This window comes from Meriones unguiculatus, chromosome 19, assembly GCF_030254825.1.
Source record: "Meriones unguiculatus strain TT.TT164.6M chromosome 19, Bangor_MerUng_6.1, whole genome shotgun sequence".
Classification (NCBI taxonomy): Eukaryota; Metazoa; Chordata; class Mammalia; order Rodentia; family Muridae; genus Meriones; species Meriones unguiculatus.
The window spans coordinates 49,976,616-49,998,790 of record NC_083366.1 but is presented as its reverse complement, the minus strand read 5'-3'; the positions used below and the strand labels follow the sequence as shown (position 1 = coordinate 49,998,790).

General features: G+C 48.2%; 1 protein-coding gene across 3 annotated transcripts in view; it reads left to right on the top strand.

Annotated features, from left to right (window-relative positions):
* The first annotated feature begins 1,007 nt into the window (after nt 1-1,007).
* Nucleotides 1,008-22,175, top strand: part of Slc22a23 (solute carrier family 22 member 23) — a 169,673-nt gene continuing 148,505 nt past the window's right edge. Inside the window, exon 1 of one of the 3 annotated variants that reach the window (XM_060372463.1) lies at nt 1,008-2,144. In XM_060372463.1, coding sequence (XP_060228446.1) covers nt 1,506-2,144 — 639 coding nt within the window. In that variant the 5' untranslated portion in view covers nt 1,008-1,505. The remainder of the gene's footprint in view (nt 2,145-22,175) is intronic. The other 2 variants (XM_060372461.1, XM_060372462.1) reach the window with 2 other exon arrangements.

Here is a 22,175-nt window from a genome sequence, read left to right as displayed (position 1 = left end):
TCCCCTGTGCTACAGAAGACTGGAGATAGATTGCTCCATTTAAGATTTCCATTAATTCCATTAATAAACTTCTCAGGATATGAAATGTCTCCAGAATGCAGTGAGGCCAGGACGAAAGCCACATAATTCTCACTGGTGTCAGGCCCTGCACGCAGGACAAGATATGCTAATGCGGCCGTTTGCCGCAGGGCTGGTGTTATTTATATAGCGCCGGCTGGGGCAAGGCTGGCGCTGGAGTCCGGAGCGTTTGGATCTCCTGTGAGGTGTAGATGTGTGCGCCTGTGCACACAGCCTAAGAATCGTGAAGCCGAGACCTTGGGGAGGGGGTGGGGCAGGCCGCCCTCCTTCACGTTTGCATCCAGCGTGTGTCTCCCGTGGAAGGTATAGCCTTCCAGCCTTGTGTTTATTTGACATTCATTCTGGAAGGAAATGGCGATTCGGGGTGGGTGCTGCAGTCGGTCGCGGGTGACCCAGCGTTGTGAGGGACTGGCAACCTAAAACTGGCAAATATGCCTCCCCGCCCCTGCCCCACGGCCCTAAAAAGCAGCCTTATTTGAGTCTTGGAGAAGCACAGAAGGTTGCCCTGGAAGGCAGGCAAGCTTTGGGCTCAGGACCAGGAGTGGGGTGCCAGCCGCCGGGCACCTCGGAAACGAACAGAGGTCACGGAGAGCCGGTGCGCCCGGGGTGGGGTCCCACGCGGGCTGTGGGACTCGAGACTGGCAGACGACCCTGTCCTCCCGCTCCCCGCCAGCGCCGATTCTGTAGGGACCACCCCCTACCCCCCACCCCGCCCCTTTGCGCCGAAGGGCCGCCCGGGGATTCTGCGGAGGCCGGGGTGTCCCTCTCCCCGCCGCTGCGTCTGCCCGGGCGGTGACGGCGTGGCCCGGCCGGAGGGGGCGCTAGCGCGCAGGAGCGGCGCAGCAGGTGCCGCGGTTACCTCCACCTCGGCGGGGGGAGAGGGGGCGGGCCGGGGCGGGAGGCGGAGGCCCGCTCGGTGATCCGAGAGCGCGGCCGGCTCCGCAGGCTGGCGGCGAGCTCGCGGCTTCCGGGAGCGCCCCGAGTCGGCGGAGGATCTTCCAGCCCGCGGCCGGCGGCGGCGGGGGCGGCCCCGGCACAAGGCGCACCGGTGTCCGCAGGGCCCCGAGTCGCCACAAGGACGCGGGTCCGGCGCGGCGCCGGCTCCTCCTCCTCCTCCTCGGCCGGCGCGCGGCAGCGGAGAGCTTCGGAGCTCGGCGGACGCCCGGGGCCGCGGGGCGGATGAGCCGCGGCGGCTGAAGGCTCGACCGGCCTCTGCCGGCGCCCGAGCGGGGCCGCGACGCCCAGGGCGCGGGGGTGCGCGGGTGACATGGGGACGGCCTGACTCGCAGGGCCCGGAGCGTTCTCTCTGGCCGCGGCGGGCCCTCCTCGGCGGCGGCTGCGGGCGCCCGGCCCGGCGCGCTGTGCCGGGGCGCCCGCCGAGCTCCGCCGCGCTCTATGCGCCTCTGCGGGCGCCGCGGGCCCTGGCCATGGCGATAGACCGGCGGCGCGAGGCGGCGGGTAGCGGCTCCGGGCGGCAGCCGGCCCCGGCGGAGGAGAACGGCTCCCTGCCGCCCGGGGACGCGGCGGCCTCGGCGCCCCTCGGTGGGCGCGCGGGCTCCAGCGGCAGCGCGGAGATCCAGCCCCTGCCCGCGCTGCACCCCAGCGGCGGCCAGCACTCGGGCTGCTGCGCAGCGGCAGCCGCCCCGAGCCTCCTGTTGCTGGACTACGATGGCTCGGTGCTGCCCTTTCTCGGGGGCCTGGGCGGCGGCTACCAGAAGACCCTGGTGGTGCTCACCTGGATCCCGGCGCTGTTCATCGGCTTCAGCCAGTTCTCGGACTCCTTCCTCCTGGACCAGCCCAACTTCTGGTGCCGCGGGGCCGGCAAAGGCACCGAGCTGGCGGGTGCCACTGTCACCGGCCGGTGGGGCGACATGAGCAACTGGACCAGCCCCCCGGCCACCCCCTTCTCCACTGCCGCCTGGGGGACCACGAGCGACCGGAGCAACAGCAGTGACACGCCACCCCTCCCGTCTCCTCCGGGCAAGGGGAACAACGACTCAAATTGCGACTGCCACGCGTGGGACTACGGCATCCGAACTGGCCTTGTCCAAAACGTGGTCAGCAAGGTAAGGGCCAAGACTGTCGCGTCCCCGTGTTCTTCTTGTGAACCTTATCCTTCCGACCTCTGTCGCCTGTGCTCTGCGCTCCATCTCCTTCTCTGCAGACCTAGGTCCAAGCCTACCCAGCTGAGGAACCCGAAACGCTAGCCTGTGGACGCACAATCCCGCAGTGGCTGGGCTCCAGGCTGTCCCCCAAAAGAGATGCTCTTACTTGGATATGAAGCCAAAGCTTTTTGCCGCCCTCTGCGGTGCCCGTGACGCTGCATCCGCTTCAGAGAGACCAATTTTAGCCTTTTCTAATTTCCACCCAAACTCCTGTCCCGGTGCACACATAAAAAAGGGCGCCCCTCCCCCAAAAGGTTCAAACCCTCTCCTCTGTCTTGCTAGGTGTGAGGCTCATTGATGCCTCAGCAGTGGCCCTGGAAGACTCAGTCCCTCTTCTAGGTCTGCTCCATGGAGCCGGGACATAAATGCGTTCTTTCACAGGCCGCCTGTCCCCGTGTCTCCCACTAAGAACTAAATACCTGTGAAAAACAGTGTTGTGCTCCCAGACCTCAGCCACCCACACGTGCCTTGAACAGATTAAAGCCAGTTAAAGAACTGAAGTTATGAACAAAGACGAAGACGGGGGCCCTTTGAAAAGTTCCCTTGCCACCCCACCCCTATCCCGGCCATGCTCTGTCCTTCCCACAGATCTGACTGTGGACTTCAATGTCAGGGTGTTCCCTCAGATGCTTTCTCAGGACTTCAGGAAATAGCCCCACGGCATAGGAAGAATGTGGCAAGCTTTCAGGGTGCCATCACAGCTCTTGTAAGCAGCTGCTGCGGTCTGAGGTGTTGAGGCTTGGTGAACCCGTCCCCGGTACCCACTTTGTCCTCTCTGTGCCTTGCAGAGATCTTGCATTCTGTGTAATATAGCAGGAGTGTTCTGTAAGAGAGTCATATCACCCTAAGAATGGTCAGTAGGTATCGTTAGATAGCCGTGACCCGAGGTACCCATAATTTTCAATGTTCTTGGCCTGTAGGAAGTACTGGATGCCACCTGGTCAAGCCATTCGTGAAACGCTTCTAGTTTCTGTCCTTTTGGGCGTTTTAAGCAGTGCAGTTAGAAATTGGGCAGTTCTGAGTTGTTGGTCTAAATGTGAGAATGGCCCTGGATGGTTTGTAATTGTGTGTGTGGGATCCATCCCCACAGCCAGTGTGTGTTAGTAAACAGTTGTATCTCATGGATGTGTAAGATGAAACTCTTACATCATCATAATCATTGTTTTAATCTTGTACCAACCTGGCCAGAAATGCTGTGTCCTGTGGGAATCGTCTGGCTTAGTGATCCCTCTGCTTCACAAGATAATTGAGAATCCTCCTAGCTTGTCTCATCTTGACTCATCCCCCATAGCCTCTCCCTTCCAAAGGTGCTTCAGTAACTGATGCTCATTCATAAAGAGCAATGTTGCCTTTTCTCTTTCTCTTTCTTTCTTTCTTTCTTTCTTTCTTTCTTTCTTTCTTTCTTCCTTTCTTCAGCACAGACAATTTTAAAACTATTTAAATTGCCATGCATGCCTGTCAGAATAAGGATTTGGCAACACTGCTGATTATTTTAAGCGCCTTTCTAGAGTAAAGGAAGGATAAAGGTGTGTGTGTGTAAAGAGCGCTTTGTGCTAGAGCCAAGTTGGAAGTTAGCAGGTGGAGAAAGCAGACCATCACTCTAGCTGTGGGAACCAGGAGCCGGCTACTCATATCCTGCCAGGCATGGTGTGAAGCTAGAACAAAAATAGTTCTTGAAAACAGACTAGTTAGAGGCATATTGGAAAGCTGGGCAAGTTTTTAAAATTAGCACACGGGAGGGGGGCTGCATGTGTGTAGGGGGCAGTGGCTGACAACGCATGACAGTTACATGTTACGGACAAGATAACACTGAGCAATGAAGGCCTGGGCACAGGAATTAGAGGTATGCTTTCTCGTACTGTAAAGGCTAGGAAGGACATATTGATTTTCACAGGCAAATACGCTCTGCATGGAGGACTGCCCTTCCACCGTGTTCTGTTCTGTAACAATGCCTGAAAGAGCTTTTCCAGCACATTTTGCTTCTCAGGCAGACTTTTCCCTCTGCTAACTGTGCTCACTGGGTTCTGTGTCCATGGACAATTGTAGAAGTCTTACTATGATGCTCTTGGCATTTTAACAGCCAAATGTTTGTCTGCTCTGAACACAGTAGGCAGAAACAGAGGAAGCCTTCACCTTCTGTCAGTGAATACAAGTTCAAGGTTGGAGAAGTTGACCCGTGTCCCCTTTCCCTGCACTATAAGCCACAGGCTGTCTTCAACATTCAGCATGGCTCCTTCAGCAGCTGTGCTCCTGAGACAGGACCCTGTCATTTCTAGAGCTGTTGTTTGGGAAGAGGTAACACAGTTGCTGCCTTCATACTGGATGAAGTTAGCACAGACCAGCTAGCCTCAGAATATCAGAATAAAGAGCCCCCACCCCCGGCCTCTGAACTTCTTTCCTCTCCAAGTTATACCCGTGATACGCACTTACTACTTCAGTTTAAACCCTTCTACAAGTGTGGCTCTGTTCAAAGCAGGCCAGCCTGCCCTTCCTTGTAAAGAAATGTGGACTTGGGTGAGTTCCTATTAAATTCTGCCATGCCTGTCTGCAGCTCACTCCTGAGAATGCTTGGTTTTCTGGCATAGAAGGCATATTTGGTGATTTGTCTCTTTCTTTACTTCCTTCCTCCTCCCACCTGTGTCTCTCCCTCTCTTTTTCTTTTCATTTTTGTTGTCATCTTGTTTTGTTTGAAACGGGGACTCACTATGTAGTTATGGTTGTCCTAAAACTCACTCTGTAGGTCAGGCTGACCTCATAGAGTTCTACTTTCCTCTGCCTCCCAAGTGCTGGAATTAAAGGTGCGTACCAGTATGCCTGTCTTTATTTAGTACTTTCTTACCTGGCTGAAAAAAAAAAAAAGTCCACCTACTTCTAGCTGTTCCATTCATGACAAAGTCTGCCATATTGACTACTACATGGAATACATGGCTCTTAAGTATGGTAGGAGAGGACAACCAAGCAGGCACTACACGTTCTACCTCAAAAGAGAGATGGATGAGTGCCTCCACTGATGGAGTCTATGGTAGATGCACCATCGCTTTTAGCAGCTATGACATACTTCTGTCTGAAGACTGTGGCCCTCAGCCCATCTTGCTTCCTCTATTAGATCGCATTCAGTGAGGACGTCTCTGCTTCTTAGTAGTATGGGATACAGCTCCAGTTTTTTCTAAGTAGTTTTGAGTGCTAAGATCTCTCCTCTTGGTTTATGTATGTATGTACATAGGTAGGTAGGTTTGTATTTTAAGACAGGGTTTCTCTGTGTAGCCCTGACTGTTCTGGAATTCACTCTTTAGACCAGGCTGGCCTTGATCTCAGAGATCTGCCTGTCTCTGCCTCCCAAGTGCTGGGATTAAAAGTGGCACCACCACGCCAAGCTATTTTCATCTTTTGAGTTGATCCTTGCCTCTGTTATACACACACCAGACTTTTCACCACATGATTTACAGTTCCTTCAAAATTATGATGGTGGTGGTGATGATGTTGCCACCACCTTTAATTTGTGGAGCCTTTTCTAGTTTCTGGAGCATTTTATATGCATGCCTCCTTTGATTAAGAACAGTAGCCCAAGGCCAATTTTAACATAGCAATATCACTGAGTACAGAAAAGGAACACACACTTGAATGGATCCTCATGGGAAGCAGGTTTTCAACCAAGTTCCTTATCTCTATCCTAGCATTCTGTACTTCATGCTGAGCTGAGCTGTCAGTGCCTTCTTGAGAAGATGAATCAAACAAATCCCTTTCCCAGTGTAGCAGGCTTGGGGTTCTGAAGATAGGTGAATCTGGAGTAGGCTCCTGTGGCTTCTTTTTCTTATTTTCTGTGCTGCAGCCCAAAGTTTCTCATGCTTCTGAGATGTCAATTTCTTTCTTTTTTTTTTTTTTATTAAAAAAGAGAAAGGAACTCCATGAATATAAAAGTTTTGCTCTTATTGGCTAACATCTCATCCTGCATGAGTATAGCTGGCTGCTGAAAGTCACTGCCTTATTGAATAGATTCCAGAATTTGGTCAGGAAGCAATGCCAGCTTACCTCCCCAAGTCCTCCTTTTTTCTTGTAGTTGTAGTTTAAATTGTTCATTCATTCCCATCTTCTCATGAATTTGCAGAGATTTCTGATCTTTGTCTTGAAAGCTGTTTAATATCCTGGGAAGTAATTTGTATCTTTTTTTTTTTTTTGAAGTTATTTAAAATGACTTCAGTACAATGTAATTAAGACTAAAACTAATTTTGTTACCATTGCAATAGCAATATTTTTTAAAAGAAGTCCACAGTGTTATCCTAAACTAGTGACTAGTTTCCACTTTTGAGATGCTTAATACTCATGTATATTTTTACTCTTCCAGAGTGTTTATTTCATGGAATGTGCCAGTATTCTATATCATATCAAAAGTATTTGTTGATGCTTAGAAACATTTTATATTTTTAAGACTTTGTTTTTGTGTGCATGTCTGTCTGTCTGTCCTCCCCCTACCGTGTGTGAGTGTGTGTGTGTGTGTGTGTGTGTCCTGTGGAAGCCAGAAGAGACCATGAGATCCATTGGAGTTACAGGTGGTTCCAAGCTTCCTGACATGGGTACTGGGAACTGACCTAAGTCCTCTGCAAGAGCAGTAAGAGCTCTTAATCAACCAGCCATCTTTCCAGTCCCTCAGAAACATTTCATGTCCTTGCTTATGTACAGAACTTTCTTGAGTTATTTCCTAGTATCATTTTGTCATCCCAGTATTGGCTTTTCTATGGTATATATAACACAACAGTCAACATCTTTATGCAAATGTCTCTTTTCAATTAACTATAATAGATAATACATTGCATGTTTAGAATATAGTATGAGCAGTGTATGCCTTTACACCTACCATTCAGACAGAGTCCAAGAAACGTCTGTGAGTGTGAGGATAGCCTGGTCCATATAGTGAGTTCTAGGTCAGTTAGAGGCTGCTTAAGACAAAACAAAAGAAAACAAACAAAATACTAAAGTGTAAGTCACACCTGCTTGTTCTCCCTGCTCCTGAGGTTCACCATGGTTACCAGATTGTCTGTATCTTTACAAAAAATATTCTATTTTCATTTCTATATTTACCTCTTGTTTATATCAGAATTGAGTACATATCCGTTTATAGAGAAGGCCCTCCTTCTCTTTTATGTCTGCGCAGAAGTTCCGTTATCTGACTGGGCCATAATTTATTAAGCTAGTCACTGGCTAAGAAAGCTCTGGGGTCATTTCTCGTCTTTACTGTTTTATATATCTGTGTATGCAGTAAGTAATGACATCCTTACACCCGGAAACATTTGCCACACACATACAAGACGTAAGGAACAAAAGTTTAACCCCCCTAATGTTCCTCAAGTCTTCGCTACAGAGAACTTAGCAATTTATATGCTCACCAAAAGTTTGTGTGGTTCGGTCCCCCACACCTTCTGTGGTTTGGAGAGTTGCCAGACATTTAAATGTTTGCTAGTCTGATAAGTAGGAAATAAAGTTTGGCTGCCGCTGTAGTATTTGTAGTTGTCTAGGTCTGCAGCTTCACCATCTTTGTGCAGGTTTTTGCATTCACCTTCATCTCTTTGCCTCCATGTGCTTGCATATTCCGGGTTTATTTCCTAACTGACTGACGGCAGCACTGTGTTCTAAGACTGTCTTGCCCTGGGTAATTACCCGAGCCTCTGATTCTGCTTGTGGCGCTCAGGTTGTGCACACAGCTTGGTTTGGATGGAGTGGAACGACTTGGTCTTTCCTTTATGACTTCTGAGTTTTGTATTGTTAGGTTTGTGATTTCCATAATCCTAGATGACTGGGGGGAAATCCCACGTTTTCTTCTAATATCTGTATGAGCTCAATGACCTCTTCAGTTCTGCATTACAATTCTGTTTTCATGGTACTGTGAGGACACATTTCTAGAAATGCTAAGACAGGGATAGAAGCCACATTTTGTGCAAACCTCCAATTGCTTGTAAGTTTTAATTCAGCGGTACAAAAGCCAGAGCTGAGAAGCCGTGGAGAAGCCTGACCCCAACCCCTCCCTCAGGGAACACAGCTCTCTCTAGGGCTCTAAGACCTTCTCTCTTCTGTCATCTTGTTCTGAATAGTTTGTGTGATGGTGGTGTTGTTGGAAGCCACTTCAAGCTCTTTTTTTCCTGTCATTAGCAGTTTTTGCAAGTAGTGATTTATTTCAGCCTTTAATCCAAGGTAGAGCTGAGTCAAAAAAAAGTTGGTGTCATTTAAAAGCACATTGGTTTTTCTGAATGTTGTTCCTGGCATTGCCAGTGGTTGGCGTACCAGAGCCACTGTGGGCACCTCTGCCCATCTTCACGCTCAGCATCATGTCGGTGGCTCCCAGCGGACCATCGAAGGGTATTTATACCATGGAAGCTGGCGAACATCACAGACGAAGGATTGCCATTTTCTTCAGAAAGCCAGTTGTTAAGTGTTTGTCAAGGAAATCAGTGCAAGCCTGCCCACCCTGCCCCCGGCCTTTCCTTCTAGTCCTCCCCTTTTCACGTGCTTATTCTGAACCTGGCATTCTGCCATGTGCCGGGGGATATAATGCTGGGTGAAAATGGCTCAACTTTCATAGGCCGGGAAGACTAATGAGGAAAGCACACCCTAACTGGCCAAGTCATGGTCTTTTCAATTCAAACTGAGATAAGTGTATGGAAAGACGGGGGAATGGAAAACCAGAACAAAGAAACCTGACCTGGATGGGCTGATGTATCTGAGATGGGTTGAAGGTTGTGTATAGGGAGAGAGGCAAAAGGGAAACATTATGTGTTTCCCAGAGGACAGCGTTTGCAGGGGCCATGTGACATGGGGGAACTTGAGACTGCCTGTCATTGGTGTGGGAGCAGGACAGGGGTCAGGGCACATCACCCGTGTTAAGAATGTTCTCTGTAATTCCAGAGCAAAGGAAAAGCATCAGTGTGCTGAGCAGAGTTGAGGGGGTGAGGGGGTGAGAGTTCATGTTTCTAAACAGTTTTCTCTCGCTGCAGCGTCAGGATTTGGTGGTGGGATGTGCAGAGCGGACTGGGCTGTGCCAGCCAGGCCTGCAGAGGACACAGTTTACCAGGGATATGAACTCAGTCAGAGAGGTGATGACATGGGGATGAGACAGGCAGGAAGGTAGAGTGAAGAGGGCCTGGGCTCAAACAGTGCAGCTGCTATGGACTCTCAGTGAGGAAGGCAGCCTGTGGAGCCCTGGGGCACCTGGTTTATATGTGCTACCGAGAGGTAGGGAGGCTCTAAGAGACAGCAGAAGGTTATCACACTGGGGCTCTTGAGTCCATGGCAGACATTGAGTACCTGTAGTGAGATAGGAGGACCTGACATCCCTTCCCTGGGTGTGGGTAGGAAGTGCTGGTCCTTAGGAGACTTCTAGCATCTCATTTGCTCTCATGCTAAAAGTGAAAGGGTGCTAGTGAAGTTTCTACAAGGCTGACAGAACAGATGTGAGAAACCTTAGGAGCAGAATGTACATCCACTGCCCACTTTCCCTGTACCCCTAGGCTAGACAGAGGCCACTTTGGGTGCTGGGTATCATGTCAGTAAGACCGTCATGTTCAGAGTCTTTAGTTTATAGAAAGTGGAGCTGAGGCACAATTGATATGCCCAGTTCTTGTCACCCACTGCCTTTTGTGCCCTAAGACTGAATGCCCCCAAGCACACATTTGGATTATTGTGTTTGGAGTTTTATTGTTCTGTGGTTCTGTGGGGGTAGGGTTTTGCCTCTGGGCAAATTTCTCTGACCTGTGCCCCTTGGCCTTTGTAGACCCCTACCTGGCCTCATCTTGCTGCCTTTGAAAGCACAGACCCAGAGACACTAAGTTGCAAACCGGTCCTGTGGTTCTCCACCTGCAGCCTTTCAGGACTCCCTACCATTGCTATGTAAACTGCCCGGCTTTGACTTGAACTCTACCTACCTGTCCATTCCTCCGTGATACCTCTCTTGTTGTCCTGGACTCTCTAGCCCCCAGCTGGCCTCTCTTCCTCCTCGACATTTTACCTAAGGTGTTCCATTAACCTGGACTACCCATCCCTTCATTCTTCCACCCACTGGTTTCACTGGCTCAGCCGTCATCTGACTGACTGACTGACTGACTTGACTGTCAGATGGACTGACTCCACCCAGAGATGGTAAGAGTCACTCAGAATGCAGTCTGTCTCCCTACTTTGACCCCCACAAACTCTTACATACATACTTGAACCCCTTGGACATGGACAGAATGGTTGATGTGAGGGAGTTTTTTCAGTTGGTGGGTGTGGTTGGCACAGTCAGTGCCCCCGGCTTGGAACCAGCTTATCAAATCTAGATTATTCTTTCCAGCTTCCTCATTGGTAGGGTGGGGTACCTCCTGCCTTACTTCCAGCTGGTGAGAGGACAGGACACCTATGAAGTATCACCCCACCCCTCCACCTGGCAAACAGGAGGTTCCTGGCTGGCTGGGTGAGGGCTGCTGGTATGAGAAGCCCTGAGATGGAGGAGGTGATAGGGCCATCTGGAAGGGTGATTTGTCTCGGTGGAGCCTTAAGCTGGAGGTGTCTCTCCCTGGAGAACTGGGTGTGCCCCGTATGCGGGAACCCTGCACCCAGAGTGGTGTGAGCAACCAGGCTACCAAGGATCCTCTCGTGGTTGGCTGACTGGTAGAATTCTAATCTGAGCACTAAACAGGTCACTGGCCACAGGGCCTGAGGCTCATGGGATGTATGTGAATCAGAGAAGGAAGACGAGTTGGGGAATGAGTTCAGCACACGCTTATATCTGACTGAGCTGCACTGGGGGACAGTACAGAGAGAGAATGGAATTTGAGAAGGGTGTCCATGGTGAGAGCAGCCCACTTCAGGGCTAGGTGGAAAGCAGAGTGAGTTTCTAGGCGGGACACTTCCACCTGGAGCTCCCCCTGGGCAGAGTTTTCAAAGCCATTGCCTTTGGCCACAGTAATCATTGACCTTCTTCCAGGGTGGTGGATGTTACTCGTTCTTTTCTTTGCTCATCTGACTCAAGGCTGGCGGTCCCCAGTAGCATAGCTCCCTCCACCTAAGCGGGCAGAGACTAACAGGGCCTGTGCTTCTGTGAGGGGTGGCAGTTATGGAACTGATGAGGGTAGGTTTCCCCTGGACTCCATCGCTGCTGGGCTAGACAGTCCAGCCCCCTGTCTGCACAGTGTGATAGCCCATCAGACCGCTCATGACACTGGGTTTACAGGGAACAGAGCAATATTGCAGATCGTGCAAACCGATAGAAAAGGAGTTTGTTTTTGCAAAGATGCACCATGGTGAGCGGGATGGGATCTGAGATGGCCAAGTCAGGCAGGGGCCCTTCAGGAACCCCAATGTCACTGGCACAGGTCTTTCCTGACATCACTGTTATTGTCCTTGTCATCATCCTCTTGTGAGCTGTGTTTACTCTCATCCTTGTTTTCAGAAGTTGTCCTCCTTTCCCTCCTTGCAAACCCCAGCCTGAAATCTGGGATAGCAGTTTCCTGACCAGGCATGCAGTCACCTGAGCTGGGGAACTCCCTGGAACCAGTGACTGGGTGTGGGACCCTTTCTTCTCTGGCTGGGATTGGGTTAGAGGCAGACCTCTTTGGTAATTAATTGAGAATAACTGACTATTGCTGATTTTGTTGATAAATGCTTTAAGTAAGTATCCCTTTCCTTCTCAGTCACTCAACCTGTAACTAACTTATCTGGCCATTCAAACTGAGTGTGCTATTGGCAAGGGATCTTCTGAGGCCTCTTTTGGAATAATTAAAAATGACCTTAGGCATTAGTTCCTTTATCACCCAAGGAGCTTGGAAAGTGCCCCTGTGTGTCAGAAATTAGAAAAGAAAATTGCAAATTCTCACCTCTACTCTGCCATCATCTTGACACCATCTCCATAATTTTCAGAGCCCCCTTTCAGAGTGAAAGTACATTCAGTATAGTAAAATACCAGGGCAGTGACTGTAGAGCAGGAGGCCACATGTGGGTACTTCTGAAGATGAGGCTAGATGTGCCTGTGCCTGCTTCTAGTGGCCCTAGGCTGTCACTGTCAAGAAACACACACACATGTGCACACACTCATAGACACAGACACACACAAACATATGGATGTCACTGCTGCAGAACTAAGCAGGCCTGTAACCTGAGCTTTTTCAAGTCTGTCTGCCTCATTTTTACCTACTTGTTCATATTCATTCATACCTTCTCTCCCCTCCCCCACACACCTTCCTTTGTATTATTTCACATCGTTTTCTACACTCCTTTTAGTAAAAGGCCAAACTCACTTTGGGAGAGGCCGCACTCTTGCCAGGAAGCAGCGTCACAAAGCCCTGGCAGGTATGTTTTAGGTCTTCCGTGGCCGAAGGTGTATTGTACAACGTGGAGGAGCCCCAGAGCCGCTTAGGCTGGAGAGTGTGTCTCCAGCGGTCGGTTCACTTATCTGGACTGAAAACCAAAGCGCTGAGTCATAGGGACGTGTGGCCGAGAATGTTAAGTCATAGCCGTGCTAGCGAAGTGTTTATCAGACTTTTGTTTTTGAACTGGAGAAAAGCAGAGTCAGCCCTCTGCATGATCCTACTAGCCAGCAGTCATACTTTACTTCTCTCAGTGTCATTTTTAAAATAAGACAAAAAAAAAAAAAAAAAAGGAGAGGATGTCAGAGAGGCTCCCAGAGGTCAGGCTGAATTATAGTTTATGCTTTCTGCTTCATAATTTGTACACCATAGTGTTTCCTTTCAGATTAGATTACAAGCTGCCTCTCTGTGTCTAAAAGACACCCAACACTTTGAGCACCCTTGATTGCCACTTACTGACGAGGTCCCCCGTGGCAGCTGTGCATACATAGCATGTAAAGTGAACACAAAGATGTCTCATGTTTAAAAAGAAAAATGTCTCCGTGTTTTTAACGTTGATAGCATACATCACAAACTCGACTATCATTAAGTATGTGAGGTGGCGTTATGCTTGTACACACACTCATGTAGCCTCACCCAGTCCGTTTCTTTTGTAGCTTACTTAAACAGTCATTTCCCATCCTTTGTCCCCCGAGCTCCCAATGGCCACCATTCTACTTGCTTGTTCTATGATTCTGACCCTTCTAGATATTTCATGTAAATGAAGATACGTAACATCTGTCCCCTTGCAACTGTCATGTGCTGTTGAAGATGTCCTCAGGGTTCATCTGTGTTGTAGCATGTTTCAGAATCTTTCTTAGCATCTCAAATATTTTTAACATTTATTAATTACATACACAGTGGTCTGCCTTCATGTGTGCCTGCACACCAAGAGAAGGCACCAGATATCACTCTAGATGACCATGAGCCACCATGTGGTTGCTGGGGATGAACTCAGGACCCCTGGAAGAGCAGCAGTAGCACTCTTCACCTCTGAGCCATCTCTCCAGCCCAGAATCTTCCTTAAAGTGAATTCTGCTAGATTTTGTTCAGCCTTTCATCATGATTGACACTTGGGTTGCCCCCTCCCCTTATTGTTCAGAACATGGCTGTGAATTTGAGTGTCTTCTTGAAGATAACTAGTATAATTTTTTTTTATCATTTTCCCTCTTAGATGCAATCTTCCCGTCCTATGTAGGGCCTGATTCTGGTCTTTGTCTCAAAATATCACCATAGGCAGTTGACATAGACCAGGAGAAGGAGCTTATTCAGAGGTACATACATTTGTGATGTGTAGATCCAGATGCCGGGTGGGGCTAGGAGCTGAGGGATAGAGGTGGAGAAGTGGGCTCAGCTGGGAGTGGTGCCCAGGTAAGAGAACAGATTAAAGCATAGGAGCCCAGAAGAATTGCAGAGGGCCGAAGGAGACAGGAAGGCCCTGGCAGGGTGTGCCGTATCAGCTGCCCTGGAGAAGAACTTATGTTTTGATAAGTAGAAGATGGAGACAGAACTTCCTCTGCCAAGGAGCTGGTGATAGCTAGAGGGGACATGTCCAGGCTGTGGAGTCGCAGCCTGGATGCAGACACGGGAGTCCACCCTTCTTAGTTCTGGAATTTATCCCTTAGCTGGAGTTCAGTTCCCCTCCCCCAGTAAACAATGAGTCTCCTGAAATTTGTAAACAGGAAGATGACAGAGGAGGGTGATTCGATGATACAGGAAGACCCAGAGGAGAGAAGCCAGTCTCGTGCTAGCCTCAGGCTCCTGTCTACCCCCGGGTTCCGCCCACAGTCCCCCTGGTGCTGTCCCCATCAGACTTTCACATTACTCACTACCTTTTGAAACCCTCTCACCAAGCTCCTGTCTTACAATGTGGCTGTGTTCCTGCCTGCATGTTGTTGTCTTTTCCTTGTGTGTGTATGGGCGCCTGGGAGGTGGCAGTGCGGTCCAGTGTGCCCACTGGCCCCTGCATGGTCTCTGCTGCTGCAGATGACTATTAGGCTAGCCAAATGACAGATCTCACAGGACTGCTGAGAGGCTCCAGTTGGCCTCCCTGAGTTAGCTCATACAGCTGCCATAACAGACCACACAGACCGGGCAGCCAAGGACCACGCGTGGAGATCGCCTCGACCCCCTGCTCAGATGTAGTCCATAGGCAGCTCAGTCTCCAAGTGGGTTCTCTAACAATGGGAACAGGGGCTGTCTCTAGCATGAACTCAGTGACAGGCTCTCTGATCACCTCCCCCTGAGGGGTACATCCTTACCAGGCCACAGAGGAAGACTATGCAACCAGTACTGATGAGACCTGACAGGCTAGGGTCAGATAGTAGGGGAAGAGGACCTCCCCTATCAGTGGACTGGGGGAGGGGCATGGGAGAAGAGAGGGAGGAAGGGTGGGATTGGGAGGAGACAAGGGAGGGGATCACAGCTAGGATACAAATTAAATAAATTGTAATAAATGATAATAATAAATAAAAATAAAAACAGGGGGCATGCATTCCCTCAGTTGTGCCTGCTGAAATCCACCCAGATCAAGGCAAACACACACCTCTACTTGCAAGGGGTTGCCTTTTCTTGCTTCCCCTCAAATTTAACCCCTGTGTGTTCCTGTCCTCATCACTCCCTCTTTTTCCTGTGCTGGGAGCCTCCGTCATACCAAGCCTGTACCCTAACACTGACTCACCTCCCCCAGCCCCTCCGCTTGAAAGGCACCAGTCATATTGGATTAGGGCCCACCTACATGACTTCATTTTCCTTACCTCATTGAAGGCCCTGTCAGCTAAACTCACTCCTAGGGATTAGGGCTTAAACACACGGGTTCATGGAATACAGTTGGGAGAACAACCCTGAGGTACCAACCCTGCACAGAGCAGTCCTGTACGGATCAGGTTGGCAGTGTGGACGTTTCTGGAAACCTTAGACTTGTTACTTGCTGGATGGAGCTCTGTTGAGGGCCTGTGATCCTATCTTCTTCTCTTTTGCCCCAAATCTCAGCACTTGGTGCCCACATTGCCACTGAGCAGCTCTTGCTGTGGGCTGGACTTCCACAGTCCATGGCTGGCTTTCCTTCGTCTGTCCCCACCCAAACCTGTGTACCAGATGCTAATCTGTTTCCAAGATAATACCAGGCCTTTGCAAATCCAGAACCCACCCCTCTGTGCTATCCCCTCACCTCCTTCAGCTCTTCCTACCTCCCTAATCCAACACTCCCATCCCCCACCCCACTTCCCTGGCCAGTGTGTGGACCCTCAGCTCTTGGACGTGCTGAACGGCACCAGGAATGAGGTCATTAAGGGGAAATGGCTTCTATCTGGGTGAGGTCACATGACTTAATTCTAGCATAAGCCACACACAGGCCACCTCAAACCCCAAGTGTGCATCCTTGTAGCTGCTGAGGAGGAAAGGAAGTTCTGTTTATCTTAAGAAGCCACTGGATATCTGAAGCCCCATGCCAGGCTGGGGTCTGAATGGTTGTCATTATGAGCTGATGATTTTCAGAACTTGGCATCAACGTGCCCTCTCTTATAGAACGAACAGGTTCCTGAGTTGGGAGTGGGTTGGTCCAGAGCACTTAGGCTGACTTTGGGAAATCCCTGAGACACCTGTGGATGCTTCCTGGATAATTCTATATGGGGTGATTCTCCCCTTCCCCAGGGACATTTATTCTCTTTATTTGGTTGTCATACCTAGGTGAGGAGTGTGGTGGTATGGGTGCTATTGGCATTTAGCTGGTAGAGGCCAAGACTTCTGCTCATCCTACAGAGCTGAGTCCAGCTCTATGCCCCAAGTGTAGAAAGTCTGGTTTGGGCTGATAGTACGGTGGATGGATATTTCCTAGCCACACCCAGCAGATGTCTGTGCTGTGAAGAATTGGCTCTGTGATCTGGGCTCCTCTGTTTCTCAGGTGAGACCCTGGGGAGGAAAGAGGGGTCACCCTGTCCGGGTGTCCTGTGGTAATCATCTCCTCCAGTTTCTCCGTGGTAGTAAAGGTTAGCCATGCTTACAGCCTGCAGTATACCTGGAAACACAGCCTTTACCTATTTCTGCACAAACAGATGTTACCAATAACCAAGACTTTCTTTTCTCTCTGTTTTTTTTTAATTTTTTATTTTATTGGCGTGCATGAGGGATTGAGAATCTACCCCAAGGCATCATGCTAAGTGTACACCACTGATTTCTATTTCCAGTCCCTCAGCCCCTCTTTTTTTTTAACGTATTTTAAATGATTTTTTTGAAATTATAATTGCACCATTTTCCCTCTTTTCTTTTCTCTCTCCCACTCCTATGTACCCTCCCACTTGCTCGCTCTCTCTGTCTCTCAAATTCATGAGCTCTTTTTAATTGTTATTAAACACACACACACACACACACACACACACGATCCTCATATATAAACACAACCAGATCAGTCAGTAGTATGTATCATGTCACTTGTATGTATCATGTGTATATGAGTTCAGAGCTGGCCACTTGGTATTGAGGCCCCGTGAACTTTTCTCTTTCCACGTTAACATGTCTTTTGGTGTTGTCCTGGTTCAGTTCCTGTCAGGAAGCCATACTGATGAAACATCATAGATGTCGATTCTCTGACATTTCTAGGAGACACAGTCTCACAGCAAACTTTCTATCCCTCTGCCCTCTAACAGTCCTTCTGTCCTCTCTTCTGCAATGTTCCCTGAGCCTTTGGTGCAGGAGTTTTGTTGGAGATGTATCCATGTGGGTTAGGCACCTTGATTTCCTGTTCTCTGAATTTTGATTGGTTGTGGTTTTCTGTAATGGTCTTCATCTGTTGCAAAGACATGTTTCTCTGATGAGGGGCAAAGCCCACTGTTACCTATGGTTATAAGGAAAATTATTTAGATTGCAGTTAGGGGCCACTCCTAGCCCCTTTTAAAAGTTGGTGCTTCGCCCTTCTCCTTAGAATACAGGTTACCAGAGAAGGAAACATTTATTTGGAAATAAATGGCATTGTGTGCAAAATGTCTCTAATTCAGACAACCCTTCTCCATAATTAATTCCTAGGGAGGTGGTTTCCTGGTGTTTAAGGCAGCAGGAAAAGAGAGCTCTCCTGTGGGACACAGCCGTGGTACGCTGGAGGCCAGGGCTACTCATTAGCCCTGGTGACATTTGCTCGGTAATAGACAGGGACCCACTTCCTTCTGCAGTGTCAAGCAGTAAGCCTCAATGGTCCTAGCATAATATCTCTAACTTGGGCTGAGGATGAATTAACACACACTTGTCTCCTCTTCAAGGAAGTATGTTGTCTCCACTCTAGAGGCGGTGGGACCTATCTCATGCAATAGCTAGGTTTATTCAGAGCATCAGACAGTTTATACTCCGAGTGTTAAGAGTCACATGAGCAAAATATCCAATCACAAGGGCAAGCCACATGTGATGGATAAGCCACATGTGGCAAAAAGAGTGTTTCTCTTTAATAGAGGCATATAAACAAATAACAAAAGCCAGCTGCAACGAATAATCTGAAGTAACTTTACTCTTACCTGCTACACCTGAGAGGCATGAAAACACATTCCAAGAACCATTCCATGTTTTGAAGAAGCTGAGGTCACAAGATCCTTGTCTTGTTTTCTTGGAGTCTTCTCACAAGCACTCAGAATTCTTTTCACATGACTCCACGTTCTTGGATTGTGTTCCGACAGTATGCCAGCCGTTACACAAGACTGATATCTACTTGCCCCTGTACCCAAAATGCAGAAGCCCCCTAAGAGTCTGCCCCTCCTTATTTGCTCAGTGCACTGTCTGTCCACTCCACTTGATGGGCCTTTGACCGAGTGTCATTGTGTCCTTTTCTGAGTGTGTTTGGGGTTCTTGATGTTGCTGGTCGAGCCATTCATTGGCTGTGGACAGTGAAACCTGGCCACGTGTTGGCATCCGACATCAGTCTGGCTGTCAGCCACCAGAAAGGATCCTCACAGAGGTGGGCCCAGCGAAAGACGATGGCATGCAAAAAGGGATGTGCTTTTTGGAAGGGTCCTTCTACGGTTTGGTGATCTCTGCAGCTTTGGTGCATGGTGAGCCTTCATCCTATGCTCCAGGTTAGGTATTGTTTGTTTGTTTAAATTATGACCTCATTTGTATAGAAGATTTATTTTTAATAATTTTCTGAGAAGTCCAATAAGATTCTTGTTTATGTAATTGATTTCTCACTTCCCTTCTGTTCTGTGTATAGACTCCAGTTCCTCTTAGGCAGAATCTTAGATAAATGGTCAAAGGGAGGGTTAATGAAGACGTTGAGACTCTAGCTCTGCTGATGAATCTTGTTTTCTGAGGTAGTTGTGGAGGAAGCTGAAATGAATCACACTTAACAAGCAAAGGTGTGTCAATCAACCTTCTATTTGTGAAACAACAACAACAACAACAACAAAAAAAAGCCAGAGCTAATCAACTTAAGAAGAAAGATGTGTTTTGACTCACCATTTTGGAAGTGTCCATCCACAGTCAGTTGGCCCTTTGCTTCCAGGCCTCCATAAGGCGGTATGTCATTCTGGAGTGTGTGGTAGAGGGAGATGATCTCCTCTGAGGGCATGGAAGCAGGACCAGAAGAAAAGAAGGGCTTTATACCCTTCCTAAGGCTGGTGTCTTAGCGGATGCATTGTCTCTTAGCAGCACCACAGACTCAGACCAGGTCTTTAACACATGGGTTTTTGAGGGACCCTTTTCCAAGCTAAGGCAGAGGGCTGCCAGAGACGTCAAAGACCCATAGTTTACCACACTGAGTGAGGTTTTAAAGCCCGCAAAGGCATTTTCCCCCTTAACTACAGTGAGGTCATAGTACATAGCAATTTTTCTTCCCTGATCTCTTTGAACTTATTCAGCGAACATAATAGCTGACTCTCACAACTTAAAATACATGAGGTCTTGAAAGACCACACAAGAAGATCCAGAATGCCACATTCAACTCAGATATTTAGTGAGCAGCTACAAATGCACAGAGCACTGTTAGCAGCAGCTGGTGACCGAAGGAAGACAAGTGGAGGTGGAGTTGAGGCAGATGAAGAGCAGCCTGGGTGGAGGGGAGCTTGGAGTGAAAGGATAGCCCTCGGGCTGTTAGCATAGTTGATTGAGTTCTTCCTTCCCACCTCTAACCAGCCTTCTCTGTCAGCAACCACTGCTTTCAACTCATGCCAGTCACTGCTATTTTGCCTCTCCCCCAAAGTTCTATATGTGTGAGGTTAGGTAGTCTGTAGTCTTGGCACTAACATCACCTTTGATAGTCTTTTCATGTCACTGCACACATTACTAATTGTTCCTGTTTGGGGCTGAATGATCTGGCCATCCCTCAGTGTTTGCTGGACATCACTTCTAGGACTCCCGAGCATAGCAGAGCCCAAAGATGTTCAAGTCCCTTCTGTAGAACCTACACCTGCTTTCTTTGTACACTTCAAATTATCATCTCTAGGTTAGTTAATGTGTCTCATACAAGATAAATACAGTGTCAGTAGTTACTAACCTGTTTTGTTCAGAGAACAATGACAGAATAAAAACTCATGTTTGGTAGAGAGGCAACTTTAAAACGGGTTTTGGATAGCTTCTGTTGCAATGTATTGCTACAATTCTATTTTATTCTGAACTGTTATTAGTGTCTTACTATACCTAATTTCAAATTAAACTTTGCCATATGCACGTCTGTGTAGAAAAGGTATAAATAAAACTTAACCCTATTTGCTTTTTCAGTCTCCCACTGGAGGCTCTAGAACTTGTCCTTCTCAGATAAACGGGCCAAATGCTTTGCAAGTCCTGTGGGGTGCGGCAAAGGAGCAGTGGCCATGGCAGGATTGGGTAGGAGGTTCTCTGTTCCCCACCTTTCTTCTCCTTCTGCGTGAACAATACGTCTTCTGCAAAATGGATTCTCATCTAGACATTTGTGTGTACAAGCACACACACAGACATACACACACATGCTCACCTGCATAACAGGTTCCTTGGTCCGTGTGGCTTCCATTGCTTTTTAAAACTTTGTTTTACATTTTATCTGCACACATTAGCGATGCATATTAGTGGGTTTTATTATGTCATTATAGTTCATGTATAGACTGTACTTTGATCAAATTCACCCTCTACTTCTATCTCACCTCCTCCCATTCCTTTTCCCAACACCACACCCTCCAATCTCCTTGTACACTTTCTAATATCATGCTTTTGTTTCTTTGGTTGGTTGGTTTGGTTTTGGTGAGCCGATTAATTTTGTTAGGGTTTTTCACATGAACATGGGTCAGGGGTCATTTATAGGAGTACAGGCAACTTATCAGTTGTACACCACTGAATAAAACATCTCTCTCTCCTCCAGTAACTGTTAGCTGCCTATAGATCTTCAGATAGTAGTGGGATCTTGTGAACCCCTTCTTGCCCCGAAAGGGAATGTCACACTCACTCTTGTGCCCATAATTACAACTACTGTGAGTACAGAAAAAAATGTCTAGCCCAGAAGTCAGAGTTCCACAGCACTCTGGCTCTTGCAGACTTTCTGCCCCCTCTCCTGTGAAGTTCCTTGAGTCTTGGAGAGGGAGGTGTTTAGGGCTGACCATTCAACAGTCACTTATTCTCAGTGCTTTGACTAGTTATGAGTCACTGCAGTAGTTGCTGTTTACTGCAAAATGAAGCTTCTCTCACCAAATTTGACGGCAGCACTAACTCACAGGCCCAAAAATAAATACTTAGAGGACAATTTGATAGTCACAACATATCAAGGAAAACAGCTATAGTTAGCTCTTCCCTGTTAAGCCCTAGAATCTCCCAGCCAGAGACTCTGGAACAGCTTTACAATACCTGTGGAGCAGGCTTGACATACAGCTGGAAAACTGTTAGTCTTGTATAGTCATGGCATCATTGTATCAAGGAGTACTCTTTACCCAGCGCAGGATGATATTGTAGTTGAGAGGTGACAGCCGAGTAAAATTATTGGCTTTTTTTTTTTAACCTACTAGCTTGTATAGCACCTTCTGGCACCGTGAAAGCTGGCTAAACAGGAAGGAAGCTTCTAGCTGAGTTCCAGTTTGATTTCCTTATCTCCTGTCACTAAAAGTATATGGTGCCTTCAGCAGTAGCGCCCTCCCTCACCAACAACTCCCAGAAAGGCTTGTGAATTTTTCACTTGATGACCCATGGCTTCTGAAAACAGTTTTATTATTATTATTTTAAATTAGCTTGTAGGGCAGGTTTTCTTAGAGAGTTTTCATACACCCTGGGTTTTGCTTGACTTTCCCCTCCTTTCCCTATTTTCTTGTCTCCATCCATACTCAATCCTTTCCATTACCAGTATTCCTGCTTTTGGTTTCCTATCACATTTGCTGTACACACCCCTGCCCCTAGAGCCTCTATTTCCTAGCTCATAGGTCCCTTTCTAGTTTCCTGAGAGGCCACGTTCTTTTATTTGTTTGTTTTGTTTTAATATTGCTGACCCAAGAGTATGAAACTCTGATGAAGGCTTGTCTTCCCTGCTACATATGTCTTCCAGACTGTGCCTCTCTCCACACTGCTGATGTGCGTTTGGTTGTTCAGGCCCATAGACACCTGTGAATACTGGAATCTTCATCCTGCTCATCTTTTCGAT